The following is a 26057-nucleotide window of genomic DNA, read 5'->3' on the forward strand; positions in this document are numbered from 1 at the left end:
TAAAAGCAGGTTTAACGGAAAAAAAATATGTTTTGACGACAAATAAAATAAATATTAAAACATATTTAAGAATAATATTTTAAAGAAGTTTAAGAATTAAAACATATAAATCACTGCAAAGAAGTTTAAGAATTTTATAAAATATATTTTAATATTTATTTTATTTTGAATATAGAGATATGTAAGAATAATATTTGTTTTTTTCGTTAAAATAGACTTTGAACATTTAATATTTAAATATATTTGATAATTCTTCTTTAACTTTACTTTAAAGCACAATTTTCGCTAAATATTTAAATATATTTGATAATTTTTTGCTACAAAAGTGTCCAGATATCAACATATGTTAAATCAAAATTATAACACCAGTAGCCTAAAACCCAGTTTTTGACAAGTAGATAAAGAAAAAGAGGAGCTTCCAAGGAACTGTGATCTATAAATTCAACCTATGCGGTTTGAGTTTTTTTTTTTTATAAGCAAAATAGCATTGAAAAGAGTAGCAGGCTACCATTACACAGATGAGGTGAAAAACTGTTAGTTATTTTAGTGTAAATTGAATTAACTAGTTGATCAATGTAATCATAATATTACATCGAACAAGTCAGGAGAGTACGGAGTGTATGCTTAGTTCGAGTTTATTATGATTATTAGTGCTTATGAGGCATGTTCATTGGCATTAGACACATCTATTGGAAAAGAAGTGTCTATTGGCATTAGATTTGTCCATTGACATTAGACACATTTATTGGGATAAGATGTGTCTATTGCCATTAGACAAATCTATTTGGATTAAGACGTGTCTATTGTCAAAAGACACATCCGTTGACATCTATATATAGATGTTGCATTGATCATTTCAAGACATATGGTTCATTTGAAATACACAACAAAAAAACACATTTTCTCTTCTTGCAGAATTTCTGATTTTATCCGATTGAATTATTTGGTGAACCACAAATAACTTCAATCTGAAAGTGTTCACACGACTTCAGAAAAATCCAAGTTACTACCAAATTATACAACAAAGATTGAAGTGATTATATTCTGAAGATGACGAACGGAGAATCTGCAAAAGACATGACAAGTAAGTTTGCAAAATTGGACAAGTTTGAGGGTCAAGATTTTCGAAGATGGCAAAAGAAGATGCATTTTTTGTTGACCACGCTAAAGGTTGTGTATGTTCTAAGTACTCCCATGCCCGAAGAGATTGAGAATGAAACTATTGAACAAACAAGGCAACGCTGCAAATGGGAAAACGATGACTACATCTGTCGCGGTCACATCCTAAACGGTATGTCTGATTCCCTCTTCGATGTATATCAAAATGTTGAGTCAGCGAAAGAATTGTGGGATTCTCTTGAATCCAAGTACATGGCAGAAGATGCTTCTAGTAAGAAGTTTCTTGTTAGTAATTTTATGAACTATAAAATGGTCGATTCTAGACCGGTGATGGAACAATACAATGAATTGTTAAGGATTCTGGGACAGTTTGTTCAACACAATTTGAAGATGGATGAATCTATCTCTGTTTATGGTGTTATTGACAAACTGCCACCATCATGGAAGGATTTTAAACACACCTTGAAACATAATAAAGAAGATATGACATTGGTTGAACTTGGAAGTCACTTCCGAATTGAAGAGGCTTTGAGGATTCAAGAAAATGAGAATAATCCTAAGGGCAAGAACCAAGTCGGTAATTCTTCTGTGAATATGGTTGAAGATGGTGGATCTTATAAGAATCCTAAAACCAGCAAGGGTGATAAACGGAAATTCAAAGGAAACAACAACAACTTTTCCAACAAGAGGCCTAAGATTGCATGTTGGAAGTGTGGCAAACCTGGACATTTCAAGAAGGATTGCCAGGTTGGTAAAAGTAAGCAAGAAAGGCTTAATGCTGGTCCAAGTGGATCCAAGGATCCAGAAAAGCAACAAGGTCAGATTTTGATCAAAAATTGTAATTCTGGTCAGAATTATGTATCATTGATATCTGATGCATTCTATGTGCAGGATGATAATGTTGCTTGGTGGATTGATTCTGGAGCAACAAGTCATGTATGTAAAGATCTTCGTTGGTACACGGAATTTCAACCAATTGAAGATGGATCTATCTTAAATATGGGAAATGTTGCAATTGAACCGATCAAAGGGCTAGGAAATGTTAAGCTAGTGTTTACTTCTGGAAAATGTATATATTTGAATAATGTGTTGTATGTTCCTGGGATTCGAAAGAATCTCTTGTCTGGTGTTGTATTAAATAATTGTGGATATAAGCAAGTTTATGAAAGTGACAAGTATATCTTGTCAAAACATGGCACTTTTGTTGGCTTTGGTTACTTATGTAATGGCATGTTTATGTTGAATGTAAATACTCCATTTAATGATGAATCTTCTTGCATGGCTTCTACTAGTACTAGCCTAAATTTGAATAAATCAGAATTATGGCATGCTAGACTAGGACATGTACATTAGGGGAGAGCGTGGGTCGGTTCGGCTCGGTTTTGGGATAAAACCGGAACCGCAACCATATATCTTCGGTTTTTAAAATCGAGAACCGCAACCGCCGGTTCGGATTCGGTTTCGGTTTCGGTTTAAAAAACCCCGGTTCGGTTATAATCGGTTTGGTTTCGATTATAAAACTGACAAATATAAAAATGAAAAATAATATACGGACGAGACAAATTGATGCGCGGAATATAGTCATAATTTTTATATAAGCCAGGGAATATATATTTTTGAAAAAATACAAGGAAAAAAAAGAGACTCTTGGCCAGAGGGGTTATGTTGAAGAGGTTAATGGAACAGTGGGGTTGAAGATTATCCAGAAGAAAAGGGATTTGAGCAGGGAGCATGCAGCCAAGGAACTGGCAGATTAAGAAAATGGGCTACTCAATGACAGTGAGCATGAATATTTACACAAACTTATGTTTTCTTTAAATATTTAAATAGATTTATTGATTTTTAAACATGATATAGATTATAAAAATATTATATATTACATATATTATATATTATTTAATTATAATTTTAATAATCGGTTCGGTTCGGTTTTTATCGGTTCGGTTGGGAGGTATAACCGGAACCCAACCATTTAATTCGGTTCGGTTTTTAAATTTTCGGTTTCGGTTTCGGATCGGTTACATTCGGATCGGTTTTTTCCGGTTTTTCCCGGTTTCGGTTCGGTTTCGGTTTTAAATCGGTTTTTTGCTCACCCCTAATGTACATTATAAAAGAATAAAGGATATGTCTAAAATGAGCCTCATACCTACTATTGATTTAAACAATGAAAAATGTAAAACATGCATGTTAACAAAGATAACTAGAAAGCCTTTTAAAGTTGCTAATAGGGTGTCTGATGTATTAGAATTGGTACACAGTGATTTGTGTGATTTTCATTCTACACCATCATTAGGAAATAAAAAATATGTGGTTACTTTTATTGATGATGCTTCTAGATATTGTTATGTATATTTGTTGCATGCGAAAGATGAAGCTCTTGACTCCTTTAAAATATATAAAGAAGAAGTAGAGCTACATCATCATGGTACCTTGATTAAAAATCTACGTATCGATAGAGGAGGTGAGTATTATGATCCGGTATATTTTCAATCTACTGGTATAATACATCAAACCACGGCTCCTTATACACCACAACAAAATGGTGTGGCAGAAAGAAAAAATAGGACTTTGAAAGAAATGGTTAATTCCTTGTTATCCTACTCGGGTTTGAGTGAGGGTTTTTGGGGTGAGGCTATGTTGACAGCCTGTTATTTATTGAATCGAATTCCTAGTAAGAGGAATAAAATTACCCCTTATGAACTCTGGTATAAAGAGTCACCAAAATTGAGTTTTCTGAGAGTTTGGGGATGTAGAGCAGTTGTAAGACTCACTGAACCCAAAAGAAGAAACTTGGGTGAACGAGGTATAGATTGTATCTTTGTTGGTTATGCTGAGCATTCCATCGCATATAGATTCTATGTGTTAGAATCTAATGACTATGTGCCTGTGAACTCGATTATCGAGTCAAGAGATGCTATCTTTGATGAAACAAGATTTACATCTATACCTAGACCGAGGGACATGCTTCAATCTTCTTCTAGTAGGAACTCAGTTTCTACTGAAGATGTTCATCAACCGTCTGAACCAAGGAGAAGCACTAGAGCTAGAAAAGCAAAGTCTTTTGGAGATGAATTTCATCTTTATCTAGTTGAGGGTTCTAGAGATGAAATTAAAGATCAATACCAATATTGTTTTATTATTGAGGAGGATCCAAAAACTTTTACCGAAGCTATGACATCGAGAGATGTTGCATTTTGGAAGGAAGCTATCCAGGATGAAATGGATTCTATCATGAATAATAATACATGGGAATTGAGTGATTTGCCCCCTGGCTGTAAAGCATTGGGGAATAGATGGATCTTCAAAAGGAAAATAAAGGTGGATGGTTCGATAGATAAGTTTAAAGCCAGATTGGTAATCCAAGGCTTTAGACAAAAGGAAGGGATTGATTATTTTGATACTTATGCTCCTGTTGCTAGGACTTCAACTATTAGGTTGTTAATAGCACTTGCTGCTATACACAACCTTGTCATTCATCAAATGGATGTAAAAACTGCATTCTTGAATGGTGAATTAGATGAAGAGATTTATATGAAACAACAAGAAGGGTTTGTTGTGCCTGGTTGTGAGAACAAGGTGTGTAAATTGAAGAAATCAATTTATGGTCTAAAGCAAGCACCTAAGGATTGGCACGATAAATTTGATAAAGTGGTCTTGTCTAATGGTTATGTTATTAACCAAGCAGACAAGTGTGTATATAGCAAATTTGATTTTTCTGGTAAAGGAGTTATAATTTGTTTATATGTGGATGACATGTTGATTTTTGGCTCAGACCAAAATCAAGTGGATAAAACCAAGAAGTTCTTGTCATCTTATTTTGATATGAAAGACATGGGGGAGGCTGAAGTGATTCTTGGTATAAGGATCAAGCGTGAGAATAATGGTATTTCAATTTCTCAATCTCATTATATTGAGAAGATTTTGAAAAGATTTAATTTTAAGGATTGTTCTCCAGTTAGCACTCCTCTTGATCCTAGTATTAAACTCCTACCAAATAAAGGTGTTTCAGTATCTCAACTTGAGTACTCAAGGGCTATTGGTAGTCTTATGTATGCCATGATAAGCACTAGGCCAGATATTGCCTATGTTGTTGGAAAGCTTAGTAGGTACACTAGCAAACCAAGTTCACATCATTGGCAAGCCTTAAGCCGAGTATTTAAGTACTTGAAAGGAACCATGGATTATGGTTTGGCGTATACTGGATTTCCTTCGGTTATTGAAGGTCATTCAGATGCAAGTTGGATTTCCAATGAGGAAGATCATTCTTCCACAAGTGGATGGGTATTCCTTCTTGGGGGAGGTGCTATCTCTTGGTCATCAAAGAAACAGAGTTGCATTACAGACTCAACAATGGAATCTGAATTTGTGGCATTATCAGCTGCTGGTAAAGAAGCTGAATGGCTAAGAAATCTGATATATGAAATTCCATTGTGGCCAAAACCTATATCACCCATATCAATAAGGTGTGATAGTCAATCTGCCTTGTCTAATGCTTATAGAGAAGTGTTTAAAGGGACATCTAGACACATAGGTGTTAGACATAGTATGATTCGTGAGCTTATCACTCACGGTGTTATATCAGTGGAGTTTATAAGAACTCAACATAATTTAGCCGATCATCTTACCAAAGGATTGAGTAGAGATCTTGTGCACAAGTCGGCTGTGGGGATGGGATTAAAGTCTGTTTAAAAGTCTCTCATGTTGAGAAACCCAATTCTCACCTAAGATTAAATCAGGTGTTGAATTCAATGTGGAAACTTAACATCTAAAGACTAGAACACATTAAAGCATCATCCCAAGTTATGTGTTCAGACCTGCAAGATAAAGAGGTTGAAGTCTATCTTCTTAATAGTTCTTTTGAAAAATCGCATATGCAGGTGCGAGAATAAAAGAACTACCTATTTGAGCATGAAGTTTAGCCGCTTCAAGAAGCTTGGACTTGGCTTTGATATGCTTACGAAGGATTGGGACACAAGGCTAGTAAAATATAGTGTCAAGTAAGAAAATTTGAGAATGTAAAGTTATGTGTATATTATCTTCATGTATTCATTATGAATAGTAGAGGTTCAATCCATCGCGATACCTTGATATTCGAATATTTGAAATGTGTAATATACTAATGTGAAATTCAATCGTCATGATATTTCATTTATGCATAACTTTGTTATTTGTTGTGATTTTGTTTAGTTGATTATGGATTACACTAAAATGGGGGAGGATTGTTGGTTATTTTAGTGTAAATTGAATTAACTAGTTGATCAATGTAATCATAATATTACATCGAACAAGTCAGGAGAGTACGGAGTGTATGCTTAGTTCGAGTTTATTATGATTATTAGTGCTTATGAGGCATGTTCATTGGCATTAGACACATCTATTGGAAAAGAAGTGTCTATTGGCATTGGATTTGTCCATTGACATTAGACACATTTATTGGGATAAGATGTGTCTATTGCCATTAGACAAATCTATTTGGATTAAGACGTGTCTATTGTCAAAAGACACATCCGTTGACATCTATATATAGATGTTGCATTGATCATTTCAAGACATAACAAAAAAACACATTTTCTCTTCTTGCAGAATTTCTGATTTTATCCGATTGAATTATTTGGTGAACCACAAATAACTTCAATCTGAAAGTGTTCACACGACTTCAGAAAAATCCAAGTTACTACCAAATTATACAACAAAAACCTCCAACAAACCTAAACTAAAACAAGAACTGCAGAAACTAAGAACATACGAAATAAAACTAAACCCCTGCATGTTACTAGCTAGAAACCACTGCATTTAGTCTATCACATCACCGAGGCCAAAAGCTTCAAACACTTGGAAGGGAAGACCCACCCCCATGTCTCTATCCAGGAACGATTGCAGGTCGGCAAAAGAGTCCGGGACTTCAGCAAAAACACTCATGTGTTCCATGCCATACCTAGCAAGGTATTCAGCCGTACGGTTCATGACTAGAGGGATGGAAGTAACCTTCCTGTCAGTAACACCACGATTGTAGTGAATAGCATGCAGCGAGTTGAAACGACGGAAGACTTCATCAAGCTCAGGGGGAAGGACAATGTGTTCTTGATATCGGATATTCTGGAACACATCTTCATGATCCAACTCGATATAAGTACGCTCGAAACCCATCTGCAGAGCTTGGATACAGCCTGTTAGGACGCCCCACATGAAGCCTTCGTCTTCATTCAGACCCGAGATAATATGAAGAAAAGCAAGAACACAAAGATAATACATCACTCTTATTACAAACTTAGTGCCTATCTTCTGAATTATGATACTTATTATAACTTAATCGTACACTGGCCCGATTTGTTATTTTTAAATATTAAATGTTTAAATATTAAATATTAAAATAGCAAAAAATTATCAAATATATTTAAATATTAAATGTTCAAAGTCTATTTTAACGGCAAAAACACATATTATTCTTACATATCTCTATGTTCAAAATAAAATAAATATTAAAATAGATTTTATAAAATTCTTAAAATCCTTTGCAGTGATTTATAATATTTATTTGTTATTTTATAAAATATGTTTTAATATTTATTTTATTTTTCATTAAAACTGATTTTTTTTCCGTTAAACCTGCTTTTAATTAAATCTCATGCAGATTTTTCCTAAACTACCCCTCCCTTCTGTTAGACTTAACGGTAGTTTGGATGGAAAGCGTTAAGTTGGTGCAAAGCGTTACAAATTAAAAAATGAGTGCAACCTGCAAAATTTTAAACAATGAAACCAGATCGCAAAACACCCAAAGATAGTGGTGCAAAGTGTGATTTACTCTTTATATTTCAATACCCTGAATATCACATCCAAATAAATGGTCCTCGTCCTCAATAAGGAATTGGAGTTTGTGGGTCCCAATCTTTACTTGACTGACGACGATGATCAAAGTTTACTATGTTGTTGGATTTAGTCATTTAGAGTAGATGTGGAGTGTTGGAGTTGTGGAACAGTGAGAGGGCAGTTCGCGCTGCTTTGAAGTGCTGACTGACGTCATGTCATGCTTTACCAGGACTACAGTACTATTTACCAGTAGTACTACAATTTTGGATAGAGATTCTTCATTTCAAAATTCAAATCGAGTCTTCCTTTATTCAATTTGTACCAGAACCGGCTCTTGGCTTAGTCATTTTTATAATTTTGTTACTACATATGAGTAAAGTGTAATTGTATTATGGGGTGTTCGGTGGAGTTTAAAACTCTTACTTCTAGATTTATAAGTTAAAAATAATTATTTAAATTTGTTTGTGTAAAAAGTTATGAAGAATTTATAAGAAGTTGAGAATATTAGGTTTTGTTTCATGACTTACATTTTTTTGTCAAACATTTTAATCATTTAGAAGTCTTAGTGGGTGTTTATTTAAAACTTATAAGTCCAGCTTCTGGGATTATAAGTTAGGAACACTTATTCTTACCGTTTATATAATAAGTCAAGAAGCACTTATAAAAAGTTAGGAATGCTACCTTTTGTTTCAGGCTTCTACTTATTTTCCAAACACTTTAATCACTTATAAGTCTTATCTTGCTTCTAACTTCTACTCCACTTATTTATTTTAAGCAAGAAGCAATAAATTTAAACTCACCCAAACGGCTCCTTAATTTGCTTCTAACTTCTACTTCACTGCTTTATTTTAAATATAAACATTTACTTTGAACTCACCTAAACGGCTCTATGTGTACCTGCATTTTAAGCACGACAACACTTAATAAATTACACTAATCCTTTATTTTAAACAAGAAACATTTATTGTTCGTTTATCAAAAATATCTGATCTCAATAAAATCTGTTTACTAACTAGACGAACCCGAACCAAGTTTTTCACCAATTCGACTCGAGCTCGTTTACTTGAGGATCTGCTTGAGTTAAAGTTAACCTCGTCTATAGCTAATACTCATCGTGTTTATCCCCAAGTTTCCAATTAAAGGTGGGGGAGCATACCTCTCCCTTGGCCTCCTCCGTCAACCCCTTCGATCTCCTCGATGACCAAGCAGAGGAGGTCATCCTCCGTCAACCTCTTCGATCTCCTCGATGACCAAGCAGAGGAGGTCAGTCCATTTTCTTTATACAAAAACACATACACAAAACTATAATTATAACAATCAAAGATAGTCAACATCGGATCATCATCTACGATCTCACCCTCAACAACCAGCCCTTGTTAATCACTTGTCAATGCACCTAATTTATCAGATTCCAGTTTTGAGTCCGCGTTTCTCGCTCCTCAATCTCGCCGTCAAAGATGAAACGTATGCGTCTTTCGTTCATTTATTTCCCAGTTGAATGAATTTCTTTTTGTTTGATTAAATTATGATTAATTGCTGTAGATTATAATGATTTGTTTGATTTTAATTAAATTTTTTGTTTGATTTGTGCCTTGCTGAGTAATCGGTTGATAATCTGAGTTTATGGTTTTACGGTCGTGTGCGAGAGAGATAGCGTAGCAGTGGTGACGGTGGCGATGGCTGAGGGTTGCGGCGACGGCAGTTCTAGGCATACGCCTCCAGAAAGGAAAGCGTTAAATGTGCCTTAATTGAAGGCGTTATTTGTGCCTTATAATTGAGGGCGTTATTTGGGCCTCATAATTGAGGGCGTAAATCGTGCCTCATAATTGAGGATGTTAATTGTTCCTTATTTAAAAAGGCTTTAATGTGTCTTAATTAAGGACATTAATATTTTATTAATTGTGCCTTAATTAAGAGTTTAATTGTCTCAATTACGAGTTATCATAATTGTGTAAATATTTTTGATCAGCACATGCATATACACGTGATTTTTTTTTTGCCACTACACGTGATTTTATTAATAATTAATTATTGGATATATTTTTTATTTTTATAATTTATGTAATCTAATATATATCGTCTTATATTTTTCTTGTTTCCTTTGTTTTATTTTCAGGATTCTTGAAAGAAGACCGGTTTTTCTTTTCGGACATTAAAGTTTTATTGTCTAAATTTTCTCGGTTATCTTGCATGTCCGACAGTTACTCGGTTAGATAATAAGCTTTCTTGAATGAAAGAATTATCACGGTGAATTGCCAATTCATATTTGTGAGATTTATTCTCATTTTTTTTAAAAAAAAACATTTATTTTGAACTCACATCGTCGTCGTCGAAAGCCCTTTGCACCCCTTTTATACATTCTTAAAAATTACACTAGCAAAAATATTAATATAATAAAAAAAATTCAAAATACTCATGAAAAAAAATTAAAATTGTGGGGTGCGAAGTGAAAACCACACATCTGTTAACTTTAACGGTCAATTAAACAGATAGTGAATTAAACAGATAGTGGTCAAAAGGGTGCAAAGCGAAGCGGTTTTCAAGTTTTAGGGTGCATACCGTCAAAAAAAATTGTTTAAGACCAAATCGAAAAAACGCCTAAACATAATGGGGAGAAAGAGGTTTATGGGTGCATATGCTCGTATGTGTTCAAATACAATTGTGTAACTTGTTTGAACTCAAAAAGTAGGGTAGAAAATGGAACATCATCATTCCCGTAGAAAATAAAATATTCAAGAGAATAGTGGTAGCATTTCTGTTCACAACATAAGATACAAGCACAAATCCACAATGGTGCATTTAATGAATTGAACGGGACTTCCGTAAATTTATTCTAGATGATGTACAAACATAGAAACAGCTGAGTACTCTTACTCTAGAATGTTACGTATCTTTATTTTTCTGTAGAAACCGGGGCGTATTGAGCTAGTTTTCGACTGAAGGCCAAGCATTTGCTTCAATCCAATTAAATGCCAAAGGGCTTAAGAAAGCATCAGGTATGCCAAAGGAGCTAACCAATGCAAGTGCATGGGGTCTTAGTTCAACGCATAGTTTCGCCACTTCTTTTCTCACTGCAGCAGCATTATCTGTTGACAAGTACCCATACCTAAGAAATGCAGCATCTTCTTCCAGGAGGATTATGGCATACAAGGATCTCACTAGACCCAAGACATTCTGTAAGAAAAATGCAAACAAACTTTCAGAAACTCATCTCAGCTCATGTCATCAATTGATTGCTTATCAACTCTATCCTAACAGCATATAGTTAATTTAGACTTCTACCAGTTACACACTTCATCTAGTCTCGGCGTGTAGCTCTTACGTGATAAACAAGTAGCTAGTATAGACTGCACAAGTCTAATCTAATCTTAACTATTTACATTTAGCAAATATGTAGTACATACAAAACTATCATGTTTATTAAGACCGCATTAGTAATAATGTTTATCCTCAAGCAATTGCGGGTTAAATTGAGATGAAAATGTTCAAAACAACTGACATCGTGTGATGGAGGGAGTATCAAATTTTCAAGAAGTAACACCGTAAAAAATTTCACAAAATTACTGATTATTTAGTTCTCTAGTGAGCAAAACGTTAGGATAAATTTAGAAGTTTGCATGAAGTAATAGATACACAAGTGCATATACTCCAATTATAATAGAGAGTTCTCCTCGTCAGTACATTTTCTATACCTGGGAGCTGCAATATCCTAATTCACCATAAACAATCCTCATTAATCTGCTTTAGTATTACCCAATCCCGTGATTTCATTTTAGATTACCTTGGTTTTGCTGTTAGTCCTATACGTTTTAATGATGACGTGAAGTTGTTGTGGAGAACCTTTTGACATGAAATATGCTCGACATGATCTCTCACTGCTAAATAATAGTGATGTATGTATATAGTGATGTATGTATATATCGGTTGAATCAGTTGAAAATGGGAGTCATCAAGTCTCTCTTCAAAGCCCAGACATATAACTACATCTCTACCAGATTGAACATTTCAATATACACTCATAAAATACTCAAACCCTACAAAAGTAAACAATGGATTGCAAACTTCCTCCTACAATCTCTTGCCAAAGATTAATACTCTCCATCAATCGGAAGTCCAATATATAATCAATTGGACTTAGAGGCATATGGATTTGGGAGGTAGGCCAATGACTTTGTTTGAGTGGTGAACTAAGTGAAAACATCCTTGTATTCCCTCATTTACCATTGTAATTGTCACACATTTAATTTGTGCTAAAAATATTTAAATGATAATTTTTAGTTTTATCATCTCCTTTATGAATACAATTATGTTAATCGACAATAAAAACCTACCACAGAATTACATTGTGCCTAGATTTTCATCCAAACAAACTAGAGGAATTTAAGAGGTCATTTGGCAAATCTGAAAGAGCTACATTTTATTCATTAATATATCTGAATGATCTGAATAATAAAATATCTGAATAATGAATAATAAATATTGTTTGGTATATAAATTTTAATAGTGTCTGAATGATATTTTTTCTTAATTTTGCTCTTTAAATAGATAGATTTGTTTGAGCTTCATGTATAAATGTATTTTAACTATTATTATTATTATTATTATTATGCTATTAGATAGATATGATAATTATTACATAAATTTCAAGAAAAATTATTATAAAAAGACTTTATCAAATAATTTAATCAATAATGAATGAATAATTCTAATGACTTCCTGCAAATTTTATATATAAAATAGCTAATTGACAAATTATTAAAAAAAAATTCCACAATAGTATACATGGCTGCAAAAATAGCTTACTTTAGATTAATTCATGTAATAGCTGAACTGATAATTCAAGATTTTAAGAAGGAATGGCTCAGCTGTATATGATTTGCTCAGCTCTAACACAAAAAGTTACCAAATAAAATGGCCGATCCAGTTAAGTTCATTAAGCAGTCATTCAGAACAAAACAAATGGGGCCTAACATGCAACTTCTTCCAACAATTTTTTTGACACCCTTGGTAGGCAGATGTCGCAAAAAAACATAAATCTGACATGAACTTATTAGGAGAAACTGCAGTTACCTTCAAGTGGCCTGCGGGTACAGCTTCCTCGGCCTCTATAAAGATTTGCATTATTGAGAGGTCTGCGAAGGCTTTTCCCAGGTCTTCAGCAAGCGAATACGTCTGGAGGAAAAATCCAAACACAGTTATGAAGGTGAGAGGGAATGATTGATGCACAGATAAATACTTATAATAAGAGAAAGTAAACACAAATTTGAGATTATTATGCATCCTCACCAAAGTGAAAGTTATTTCTCGGCTTACTCCTTGTGCTTGATGTTGTGCAACTTCTGCAGCAAAACGATTCAATAGATCTCTTTCTCTCAGCTGGAAGATATTCATCTGCAACAGAAAACCTGTCCGATTAATCTTACTGTAGTGACATAAAATGTACGAATGGAAGTAGCTAAAAAACTATTACCTGAAACTGAATGCTCCTCAAGATAGAACTTGTAAGCTGAGATGGGATAAGAGGACAAGGTTTGTTCATGTGTTCGAGTCCCAACCCATTAAATGGTCTGTTTTTTTTCTTGGCAGACACATATTCTCCAAGAAGTGCCTTGCTGACCTAAAAGAGTAATGGATTAGTATCATACAATAAAAAAAATTGGAACATATTCAATGAATAATATATACCATTGTTGTTTACACATGCAATAATAAAGCACTGAAATTTAGGGTATCCAGCCAATGTTATGGAAGCTAACGTTACATGGTTTCACAAGGCAAACTCCCAAAATTACCACAATAACCCAAACTTTTACAAGTCCATTTAAACAAAATATAGACTACTTAATTAAATAATTCTCTAAGGACATTTACACACTTAAAAGTTAGGTATAATCACTGTCACAACTCCTAATCAACTATGAAATTCCAAAAAAATTTAAACCCTCTTTCCATCAATTGACGACATTCCATTTACATTTGAACAATCATTGCAATACCTGTTGCATAAGAACGTTGTTGTCTCCCTCAAACGTGGATTGTACATCATACTCGCTTTTGAGATGACCAACACGATTCTCCGTCTTTAGACCTTGTCCACCAACAGCTTCACGACATTCCTGATACATACATAGGTAAAGCATTAGTGATAAGGCTTTGCAAAACAGTGGCCAGCTTCAATCATAACAGTTGCTACAACCTGAAGAGTCCGCATGTTATGCCAGGTTAAAGTTGGCTTAAATGCACTTGAGACAACATGAATGGTTTTGATTGATTCAGGAGTCCTCTTCACGTATAACTTCTTTAAATGGTTAGCAGCAAAACTCATAGCATATCTGATTCACATAAAAGGCGGATCAAAAGTCAGCATAACCATTTACACGATTAAACAGTCTGTCAATGAGATGTTATCTATCACTAAAATACAGAATCAGACTTAACAAGTATCTTTAAAGATATCAAGATGTTCTATTATCAAGTTGTGAAACATGTCCCACAGGTGTCCTGTTATCAAGTTGGGGACAAATTCAACAGGTGTTTATCAAGTTGGGCAAGAAACTCCACAATGGAAAAAGTCAAAGAAATAAATTATCAATATCATGAGCATTCGTAGTAATAACAAATGCACCAGATTGTAAAACTAGTAGGAGTATCCATCTATGGAGCCAATGGACAATGTGCATCCAAATATTCTATCAATTTAAGTACTTCTACAAATTACAAGATAAGAATATTGCTTCCCAAGAATATAAATTTTCTGCTGTGTATATAGAGAAGACTTTACGGGTCCGTTTGGCTTAGTTTAAAAAAAGTTACTTATTGCTTATCAGTAAGAAGTTACTTATAAAAGAAAAGTAATTTTTAATTTATCTACTTGGATAAATTTATTGGTATTTGCAACTTCATAGATATAAAACTAGTAATATAAAAATTAAAATACAAACTATCTTATTAAAGTGATCTTATACAGTATTATGAATTCAAATTTCCCAAATCAAAACAAGTCACTACAAGAAGTTAAGATTTTCAACTTCTCAGATTTTAACTTTAAGCTAGAAATCAACTTATAAGTTTATTATACAGAATAGTACGGATAACTTGATTCCAACTTATAAGCCAGAAGTTGGTAAAAGAAGTCTACCCAAACAGGGCCTCAAAGCGAGGCGCTCAAGGTCTTTACTTACTTCCATCATAAATCTACAATTTTTTTTTAATATTCTCTTAGTTTTTGTCTGTTTGGAATGCTACCACAATGTCAGTTTCTCAGTTGAGTAACATTTACTCAAAATTAACTTGTTCCACTTTAAACTGTCATGTAGTATGTGACCAATGAGTTAGTTTAAATACCAATGTAGTTGGTAACAATTGTCCCTGGAAATTGTTTCTTCCATTAATAGAGCAAGAAACTTAACCAAAAATGACAAAAAAAATATAATAATATAAAGCCAAAATCTAATCTCACTCGAGTGAACTTACTAAGCATATGTGTTCCACATTATGCAGAATCTTGTAAATCTGAGTCTCTGACAATCATATTTGCACAAATCTATACACTTTATTAAGAAACGAAAACTCCTTTTGAATGGTACCTCATAGTACCAAATCTGGTTTCACCCCTAACCCTTTCCTATTAATCATATACTCTCATGCTGATTTATATACATATTTTACTATATGATCATAGACTCTCACACCTAAATTCCTATTAACCATGTAATTATTATTACATTAATAGACTCCTCTTACACCTACATGAAAATCCTATTTAAACTTTATCACTTAAAAGTTTTAAGACATAACAAAAACTTTATATCTTAATAATATATTCATGTACAATTATATATCAAATTTACAGTTATAAACATATAATTATATTTTATTATAAAGATCAGTTAGGGTTAGTATAAATTGAATAAACGATATATGACTTTGAAAATTTCAAACTAAACCCATGCTTCACAAGGGCTATCTGCTAGTTATTATGATGTGCAGAACTAACCTAAGACGGACCGTTAAGATTTAAATGGAGAAGTTAACATGCAAAATAGAGTGTAACTGCGACTGGATGTGCATTTGAGTCTGATTGAACTACATATAGATTTGATATGAAATTTCAACATCATGTTTCGTAGGCTTTAGGGTAGGCTTGTGATGATGCATCATGTGGGATATAGCACGACATTTTAATATCAATTTATCACAAAAAACTGCTGTGATCCATATGGGAAATTATAGATCACACTACTAAAAGAGTAAAAATTGTCAATGACTATGCAGTACTAACGTTTTAGCAAGAAGAGGCAGGAGCCGCCTTTGGTGAGTTGGATAATCCAGCAGAAGGACTTCAGGTCCATTTGATGTTAGAGAAAAGGCGCGCCTCGTCAGTGCGTACCTTATGGCAATCGATAAACCAATCTGAGAGCAAAGAAGCTTGATCAGATATAAAAAAAAAACCACCATCACAGCAGACTACATAAATAAATAAATAAATAAATGAATCACTGGAAGAAAAAAAATTATTTCTAGAACTTTATACCTTAGCTGAGTAAGTTGCACTTGATGCAAGTATCACACGACCCGATGTCAAAGGAGCCATGAATGCAGCAAATCTCTGAAACATTATAACATGATTAGAAAAAAGCTTGTATACTTTAGATAATTAACTGAAACCAAGGGCTACGAATATCATCATGCTAGCGACGCTGATATAAGTCATTATCTTTATCATTAGAGGCTTATATCTACACAGAGAGAACTGATTTGTTTAGAGTAACCACTTTCTGGTTTTTTACAGTTGGGAAATAAATTGTGCACTGCTTTGGTTTCCTCATGGTTAAAGATAATCTTTAAAAGAAAATACAATATAACAACATTCATTGAAAGAAAGAATCACCTGATCTGGGTCTTTAATAGCACTTAGATACTGCCCATCTGCAGAAACGTCAGCAACAGAATTTAACAAATTTTCCCTAGGTATTCTGACATTGTCAAACCTGAGCACATGTAGAAAGAGAGATGGTTTCATACATATAGCAGAAACTGAAACTAACCGATTTATTAATACATGTGGAATAAAATTGAGATAAATGAATTAATTTTACCAGATTCTTCCATTGTCGACGCCATTTAGACCAATCTTATGACCACAATCAGCTATACGGATGTTTGGACAAACGTTGCCATCTGCATCTCTGATTGGAACTATAAAAGCATGGACCCCTTGATTTGTTCCATTAATCTTAAGCTGAGAGAATACTACTGTGTGCGTTGCATGCTAGAGATGGAGTGAATTAATGAGAATTCAAGTTCAATGCTCAAACAGGTAAAACAGATAAAATATAAACTAGGCACCAGATGCATTTCATTTCAAAAAGATAAGTTCTTACATTAGCAGCACCTCCAATCCAGTACTTCTGGGCTGATTCACACGGTGTGTTAACGATAAACTCTCCTGTGTCTGAATCGTACGTGGTTATGGTCTCAATGCCCCGTACCTGTAGGTAAAAACCCAGAAGAGTAAGTGAAGAACTACACAGAAAAGGAAGGAACATGCCTGAGCACAGACTATATGATTAAATAAAATTCACATACATTACTTCCATGCCCCAATTCAGTCATTGCAAAGCAACCCTTAACCCTGTAGTTTTCAGTGTCACTCAACCACTTGTCATGATGTCGCTTTGTGCCAAAAAACTGGAGCGCCCCTCCCCTGAATGAATTGAGCGGATATAAACTTAGTGGGAGAGGACAACACACAACATACTACAGATAAGTCAAAACAAGCACCCAAGTTAATGAAATCTCTTGCATCACACTTCCTGGTTTCAAAATTCTAATACAAATTTGTTGTTGCATTTTTATTCCAAAGACTTTAACCACAAGACACTTGTATATACGTATAAGTGTGTCATATTCATATACAAATGTCAAGATGAATTATAAGGACTTAAAATAACCATATGATAATCTATGGGTTTTAATAGATTGCAGGTGGTTTTGATGTTTGATTTTGCGCAGAGTCAAACGAAACTGAGACAGTTTTTACGATTTAAGCACAGATCCTTTAAAATCTCGCTGGTTTGGGAGAGCTTTATAAAATAAAAAATACACCAACTATTTCTTTGGAATCCATCATTTTATAAATTCCAAAAATATCCATCAGCTTTTAATTACCATCATTTTTTAAACAACACTAATTGAATACCACCAGATTTTTTAAGATAATTTATAATTTTGAATACCAGAAAGATTAAATAAATAATTTAAAATACTGATAGCATCGCCCAAGATTTTAATGTATTTAACAAAATTTAAATTAATTTATCAAATAAAAAACAAATCCTCAGAATCCAAATTGAATACACCCTCTTTTAAATCTAAATACAACTACACAGGAGTAAAAATATAAATATTAGGCTGCTTCCAAAAACATACTTCGTTGATGATCATATAATCAACTGGAAACCCTTCAAGAGAAAATGGAACCATAAATCCTTCATGAATGTACACAGGAACGAAGTCACAGTCACTTAACAGTTACGAGTACAAGCACATACTTTGATGCTAAAGCTTTCCCAAAATAGCAAAAATTTGGCTAGTCTTTTTTCCCGCTTTCTAAAGAAGTGTTGCCGGCCAACTCCCGTTAATCATATGCCATTAAGTAATAAACATTAAAGAGAAAATTTCAAGATGTTGGCTAAGGTTTTCTAATTTTAACAAAATATTGGCTGATTATCAACCAACATTTTGTGAAATTTTGAAAACCTTAGCCACCATCCTCAAATTACCTTAACGATAGTTCACGGCCGCAACTTTTTTAAAAAAAAAAAAGAGGAAAAGATTGGCCAAATTATTGCTATTTGAAAAATAAGCCAACAATTTGTGAAAATCTGAAAACTTTAACCACCACCCTAAAGTTTACTCCTTAGTTTGTAATTTTCTTTTTAGAGACACATATTTATCTAGTCTTCATTGGTCGGATCTTTCTTCTCTGGAAAAAACATATTTGCAAAACCTTAATACATACCAGGGCCCTGCTTTGGAGCCTATCAATTACATAAGCAATTTGTGTTGCAGTCTTGCTTATGGGTCTATTATTTCTACAAGTAGTTATTTTGACCAATGTAGAAAGGATTACTGCTTAGTGAAATATTTTAGTCTCAAGTCTTCCCCGTAAACTCTTACATTACTAATCGTACTTGTCTTTTTCGTGATAATTGTTAATGTTGTCATAGACAGAACTGCAAAATGATGTGTGATCTTGGCAGTACCCAAGACAAGCTAGCATCAGAAAGTAGTCGTATGTAATATCTATCCAGCATGATGGATGAATTTGTAATCTGTACGAAAAGACAAACATACCAAAGGAAGAAATGAACGCCAATTTTAATAGAAAGAGAGTGATCAAAGGAATCAGACACCTCCTGGAGAGCAAAGCGTCTAAGCTGAGACGGAGGCGAGAAATCCGTCAGATATCCCTTAAACACACCGCACTCAGCCAAATACTCAATTCTCTTCATCGTCATCACTCTCTGCTGCTCCTTGGATTGATTATAATCCGGGCCCACAAACACCTTCCCTCCTCTGTCTCGGGGATTAAACAAGTTGCTTTGAATGATGAGGCCGTACAGCCAGTCTCGGTCCTCTAAATTGTGATCGTCCATCAGCTTCCGCATCGCTTTCGCGTCGAAATCGATGCTCTCCGAGAGCTCGGCCGGAGAGTATTCCAGACAGGCACGGGGTTCTAGAAGACATGGAGAAGAGGAGGATGATGAAGAGGGGTGGAGATGTCTGGAGAGCACTTGGGCACGGAGAGCAACGCGCTCTGTTGAAGAAGAAGAAGACGACATGGTTGACCGGTGAGTTAGAATTAGGTCGATAGATTTGGGAAGAAGGAACAGACTACAAGGAACAGGGAGATTGTGTATTTATACGCGCTACTTCCTACATTTATTATTACAACAATATAGCGGTCAATAAATTGAAAACGTAACGGAACAAGAATACTGCCAGACCTCATCATCAGCATATCAACATCTCTGGGGGACTGTGCCACTGCGTTTATCCTCTCATTCGGTTTTATTTTATTTATATTGTTTTGTTTTATTATAAGAAGAAGATTACATTCACGGTCGGGGGATCTAGTAAAGGGCACGGGGGGACACGTGTCCCCCCTAAGTAAAAAAAAAATAAAAATTACCGCCGTGATTTCGGGAAAAAAATATAAGTGTCCCCCTAAAAAATTTGAAAATTTAGGGGTGTCCCCGCGAATCTTTAAAAGTTCAAGTAAGTTGCAGTGGTTTAATAAAATTAAAGGAACTAAAAGGTAATTTGTACACATATATTTATATTAAAAATATGAATAGATATAATTTAAAAACAAAGAAATAGTTTATTCATATGTTTTAGTCTCTGCGGTCTGTTCTCTCGAGCTTGTGCCTGGCTACCCACTGCCCAGTAAGTACTCACCTTTTTATTAATCCAATTTACCCACCTATCAAATACAAACCGAATACAATCACTGAATCATCTATCAGCTACTAGTTAATTAGATATGGGCTTGAGGCTTCTGATGTGGAGCGCTGCGTTTTCTGTTCTTACCTGTCCGAACTCCGCCTAATCCATGGATGTTTCTTCTTCTGCAGAGTAATTCCGGAATCTAAAGATTAAACAAAGTATGTTTATATTGTCATTGTGTGTCTAATTTATAGATATCTGTTCTGTACTTCTGTTTATGCTTTAAATTCAAATTATTAGGTCATGGGTAGCAGCAGGCTAACAGAGTAGCAGGCAGCAGCTGAAAAGGGGGAATTCTCAATTCTGTGATTACAAAATTAAGGTGTGTTTATTTTTCCCCTACTGTAACTTTGTAAGCTTTTGATTATCGTTAGTTGATACTTAAAATGTCAACCCTATATTTGTTAAACAGTTAATCAATTATGCATCGATTCTATAATAAACTCCGAACATCTCCCCCCTCATCTCCAACACCTCCCCAGCCAATTGTAAATGAGTGATCTTTTGGATTTTATTCAATGTTATGAATTTGTGTTCTTATTGCATTTAATGAAGACTGTATTGGGGATCACTAACGAGTTATCACAAGCATTGCAGAGGAAAGATCAAGATCTTGTAAACGCCATGGATCTTGTTAAATCATGTAAAAGAAGATTTCAACACACGAGGGATAATGGTTGGCAATCTCTGCTTGAAGAAATATGTGTTTTTTGTGAAAAGAATTCAGTAAGTATCCCAAATATGGAAGATGTGTTTGTAGCTCGAGGAAGATCAAGACGTGGAGTACAAGAATTCACAAATCTGCATCATTTTCAGAATGATTTATTTTATACTATCATAGATGATCAAATGGGAGAGTTAAATAGTCGATTCAATGAAGTGAACACAGAATTGCTTTTGTGTATGGCTTGCCTCAATCCATCTGATTCTTTTTCTGCATTCGATAAAAAAAAGTTAATTCAATTCGCAGAGTTCTATCCTTCTGATTTTTCGGCACTGCAACTCTTATTACTTGATAATCAGCTTGAGAATTACATCATGGATGTGAGAGACCATCCTGATTTTTCTGAATTGAAGAGCATCAGTGATCTTTCACAAAGAATGATCGAGACAAAGAAGGCTCTTGTATATCCTTTGGTTTATTATCTATTAAAACTGTCATTGATCCTTCCAGTTGCAACTGCCACGGTTGAAAGATCTTTTTCAGCCATGAAAATCATCAAAAATACGTTGCGCAACCGAATGGGAGACGAGTGGATGAATGATTGTTTAGTAACTTATGTCGAAAGAGAGATGTTTGAGACTATCTCAACAGAAAATATAATCAAGCAATTTCAGAAAATGAAGTCTAGGAGAATCTGCCTATAATTGTGTATATACCAGGCCAGGTTTTAATAAACATGTCTACTCTCTAGTATGTTTCAGTATATATGTGTATAGCTATATAATTTTTATTTAATTAATGCTAAGAGTGCTTATGTGTGTGATTTCAGGGGCAAGAGTTGTTGGCAGACACTCATTTTTGTCGCAAAATACTATACTTTTGGCTTTGCTGTGACTTGTGAGACTGTGGTTGCTGCCTTGCTGGTTCTTGACTATAGCATGCAGGTACATTTATTAATCTGTTATGACTTATGAGTTAAGAAAATATTTTGGTGTCCCCTCTAAGATTAGATCCTAGATCCGCCCCTGTTCACGATGTCAATAGATTGAATCGAAATTTAATACTCTGTTTGTCTTTTAGTATTAGGTTTTATTTTAATATGTCGAGATTGTTCTTAATATGGGACAAATTACTAACTTATGTTGAATCTATAAGATTATAAATACTAACTTTTAACCCGTGCAAAGCACGGGCGAATATATAATTCATAATTTATTATTTATAAATTTATATTTTAATATCATTTTATTATTATTTTAATATTAATGGATGGAATTTTAATTAAAATATATTATTCAACTGACTATATTTTCTCCCGATTACTTGAAAATACCCTTATATATATATATATATATATATATATATATATATATATATATATATATAGAGTTAAGTTCTATGGAGTACATAAAAACATTGGAGTATTGGAGTACAAATCATAATTTTTTAGTTTGATCCTATATAATATCTTTGATTATCCAAATTTTGATATAATCTATCATTTATAAGTTGTCTTGCACATAATTGTCAATTAATCATTAATATGTTTCAATTTTAACAAGTATTAAGATTATTTTCTGCTTATTAGTTATATTGCAGAACATAGAATCCTATGATTTATAAAAGTAATTATTCTACCATTCGATCACGATGTTTATGTTGCAGAACATAATATGCAGGTTGTCAAATATTTACAAATATTACTGGACAAAAAAAATTGAAATTTAGATGACTAGATTACATTTTATCAAACTTTGTACTCCAATACTCCAATTTTTTTTGTACTCCATAGAACTTAAGTATCATGATCAAATAGAAACCAATCTTAAAATAAAAACTAAAAACCAATATAAATTAGTGATATTCTCAGTACAATTTAGTGATATTCTCTTTAGGATTTAGTGATCTGTGTTGCACGAATTAGTGAAAACTTAATCTCCAGATATGTTCCAGCTTAGAATCTCCAGATCTATTCACGTTTTCGATTCAGATGGTGGTGATAGTGGTGGAAATGGTGGAGGTGAAGGTGGAGATGAAGGAAAGATGATTATAGCGGAGGTTTAGGCGGCTTGAAGTAGGGGGTTGGAGCGTTGCCGGAATAGTGGCGGCTCCGCATTTGAAGTTGAGTCGAGGTGGAGAAAGAAGTATGAACGGGGCTGAAGGAGGTTGAAACAACGATTAAGATGGGGCTGGTGAAGATGGAGGTGGAGGTTGTGTTGTTTGAGAAATAATGGAGGTGGAGGTGGAGATGGAGGTGGTGGTTATGGAGGGGGCGGGCGGCATAGAGGTGGTAGTGGTTATGAAGGAGGCGACGACGGAGGTGGTGGCGGTGGAGATGGGATTGGTGAAGATGGAGGTGGGTTTGGTGAAGATGAAGATGGAGATGGAGTTGTTTAAGAATTTAGTGGTATTTGTTTTAGGATTTAGTGATATTTCAGTTTGGTTTTTAGTTTCTAGGATAAAGAGGTTTCTATTGGAGTAAGACTCTATATATATATATATATATATATATATATATATATATATATATATATATATATATATATATATATATATATATATATATATCAGGATCTTAGTACATTTAATCCGCATTTAGTACACGTAGATTTAAAAATAAAAAAAATCAAAAAATTCAAATCTTTACCAAACATAGACGATCATGTAATACCTTTGAAAGATTCGATTCAGTATTCTAATCAATCGAATTTTAACGTAATTTTGTAATCTTGATTTTTTTGACAACAAAAACTTTCAAGATTAAAGTTAGAAAGGGTTATGTAATGATTCGTGTTTATATTGAAATAGAACACGTTATATTTAAAAAAAGTTATATAAAGGTTCTTGTTAAATAAAGATATTCAAATTATATATTTATAATTTTATTTATAATATCATTATAATTTTTTAAACTGTTTAACAATGCAAGACTAATAGATAGACTCCACATTTGTAGACTTGTAGTACCAAAAGGAGAGTACCAAACCAAAAAATATAACTAAAATTTTAGACTACAAATTATACCCATGTTGGCTTATTATAGTATAGTATAGATTGTCAGTGATCTTTTTGGATACGTATGCATGAGTACTTTACTATGAATTTTTTTCAAATTTAACAATAATATGAAATTAAAGATATTAACGAATAAAAATGTGTGTTTGACAAACATGATCCTAAGTTTTACTCTTTCATTTGTAATTTAGAAAAACAGAGGAAAAGACTGGCCAAATTATTGCTATTTTGAAAAACAAGCCAACAATTTGTGAAAATCTTAAAACTTTAGCCACCACCCTAAGTTTTACTCTTTCATTTGTAATTTAATTTTAGAGAAACATTTGAATCTAGTCTTTATTGGTCGATCTTTCTTTTCTGGAAAAAACATATTTGCAAAACCTTAATACATACCAGGGCCCTGCTTTGGAGCCTATCAATTATATAAGCAATTTGTGTTGCAGTCTTGCTTATGGGTCTAATATTTCTACAAGTAGTGATTTTAACCAATGTAGGAATGATTACTGCTTAGTGAAATATTTTAGTCTCAAGTCTTCCCCGTAAACTCTTACATTACTAATCCTCCTTGTCTTTTTCGTGATAATTGTTAATGTTGTGGTAGGCAGAACTGCAAAACGATGTGTGATCTTGGCAGCACCCAAGACAAGCTAGCATTAGAAAGTAGGCGTATGTAATATCTATCTAGCATGATCGATGAATTTGTAATCGGTACGAAAAGATAAACATACCAAAGAAAGAAGTGAACTCCAATTTTAATAGAAAGAGAGTGATCAAAGGAATCAGCCACCTCCTGGAGAGCAAAGCGTCTAAGCTGAGACGGAGGCGAAGAATACGTCAGATAGCCCTTAAACACCCCGCACTCAGCCAAATACTCAATTCTCTTCATCGTCATCACTCTCTGCTGCTCCTTGGATTGATTATAATCCGGGCCCACAAACACCTTCCCTCCTCTGTCTCTGGGATTAAACAAGTTGCTTTGAATGATGAGGCCGTAGAGCCAGTCTCGGTCCTCTAAATTGTGATCGTCCATCAGCTTCCGCATCGCTTTCGTGTCGAAAGCGATGCTTTCGTGTCCATCGCTTTCGTGTCGAAAGCGATGCTTTCGCTTCCGCATCGCTTTCGTGTCCATCGCTTTCGTGGATGGAGGGTATTCCAGACAGGCACGGGGTTCTAGAAGACATGGAGAAGAGGAGGAGGATGGAGATGGATGGAGATGTCTGGAGAGCACTTGGGCACGGAAAGCAACGCGCTCTGTTGAAGAAGTAGAAGAAGAAGACATGGTTGACTGACCGGTGAGTTAGAATTAGGTCGGTAGATTTGGGAAGAAGGAACAGAGGACTACAAGGAACAGGGAGATTGTATATACGCGCGTCTTCCGGCATTTATTATTACAACAATATAGCGGTGAAGAAATTGAAAACGTGACGGAACAGGGAGACTGCCAGACCATTAATCATCAGCATATCAACATGTCTGGGGGACTGTGCCACTGCTTTTATCCTCATTCGGTTTTATTTTATCTATATTATTTTGTTTTATTACGAAGAAAATTACATTCACGATGTAAATGGATAATCCAAGTTTGATACTCCCTCCATCCTCTTTTACATGTCCATATTCAAAATAAATTTTGTCTCTATTTACATATCTATTTATTCTTTCAAAACAAATTTAATGATAGTTTTTCAAATTTATCCTCATAATTTCTACTCCCAATGCTTGACTTATTTAAAATTTAGTTGAATTCACGTTTTCAAGACATTAATTAGGGGTATTCCATCATTTTCAAGACATTATTGAGAGATATTCAAGAACAAAGTTCATAGACTTAATTATTCCTTGGTATGTGTTTTTTTTTCTAAATGGACATGTAAAAGGGGACGGAGGGAGTACTCTGGTTCGTCTTTTATTACTCCCTCCGTATCACAATATAAGTCTC

At 34.1% G+C, this 26057-nt stretch overlaps 1 protein-coding gene and 1 long non-coding RNA gene across 3 annotated transcripts; one reads left to right on the forward strand and one right to left on the reverse strand.

The window, feature by feature from the left end:
• Positions 1-10612: 10612 nt before the first annotated feature.
• LOC108214421 (acyl-coenzyme A oxidase 3, peroxisomal) lies at positions 10613-25600 on the reverse strand. 2 transcript variants are annotated; one of them, XM_017386408.2, is made up of 13 exons: positions 24847-25600; positions 17515-17632; positions 17310-17417; positions 17025-17197; positions 16817-16916; positions 16460-16534; positions 16208-16338; positions 14123-14258; positions 13923-14042; positions 13397-13543; positions 13213-13317; positions 12997-13098; positions 10613-11100 (listed from the first exon to the last, which is right to left on the reverse strand). In XM_017386408.2, the coding sequence occupies exons 1-13, from the start codon at positions 25395-25397 to the stop codon at positions 10852-10854; spliced, it is 2115 nt and encodes a 704-aa protein (XP_017241897.1). In that variant the 5' UTR covers positions 25398-25600; the 3' UTR covers positions 10613-10851. The 2 variants fall into 2 exon arrangements, with proteins under 2 accessions (XP_017241897.1, XP_017241898.1); XM_017386409.2 differs by lacking the exon at positions 24847-25600 and adding an exon at positions 19285-19951.
• On the forward strand, positions 20350-22130 carry LOC135151184 (uncharacterized). The gene is made up of 3 exons (XR_010289750.1): positions 20350-20597; positions 20680-20761; positions 21933-22130. It is a non-coding gene; the product is annotated as an uncharacterized LOC135151184 (long non-coding RNA).
• Positions 25601-26057: the final 457 nt, after the last annotated feature.

This window comes from Daucus carota, chromosome 3 (assembly GCF_001625215.2).
Source record: "Daucus carota subsp. sativus chromosome 3, DH1 v3.0, whole genome shotgun sequence".
Taxonomy (NCBI): Eukaryota; Viridiplantae; Streptophyta; class Magnoliopsida; order Apiales; family Apiaceae; genus Daucus; species Daucus carota.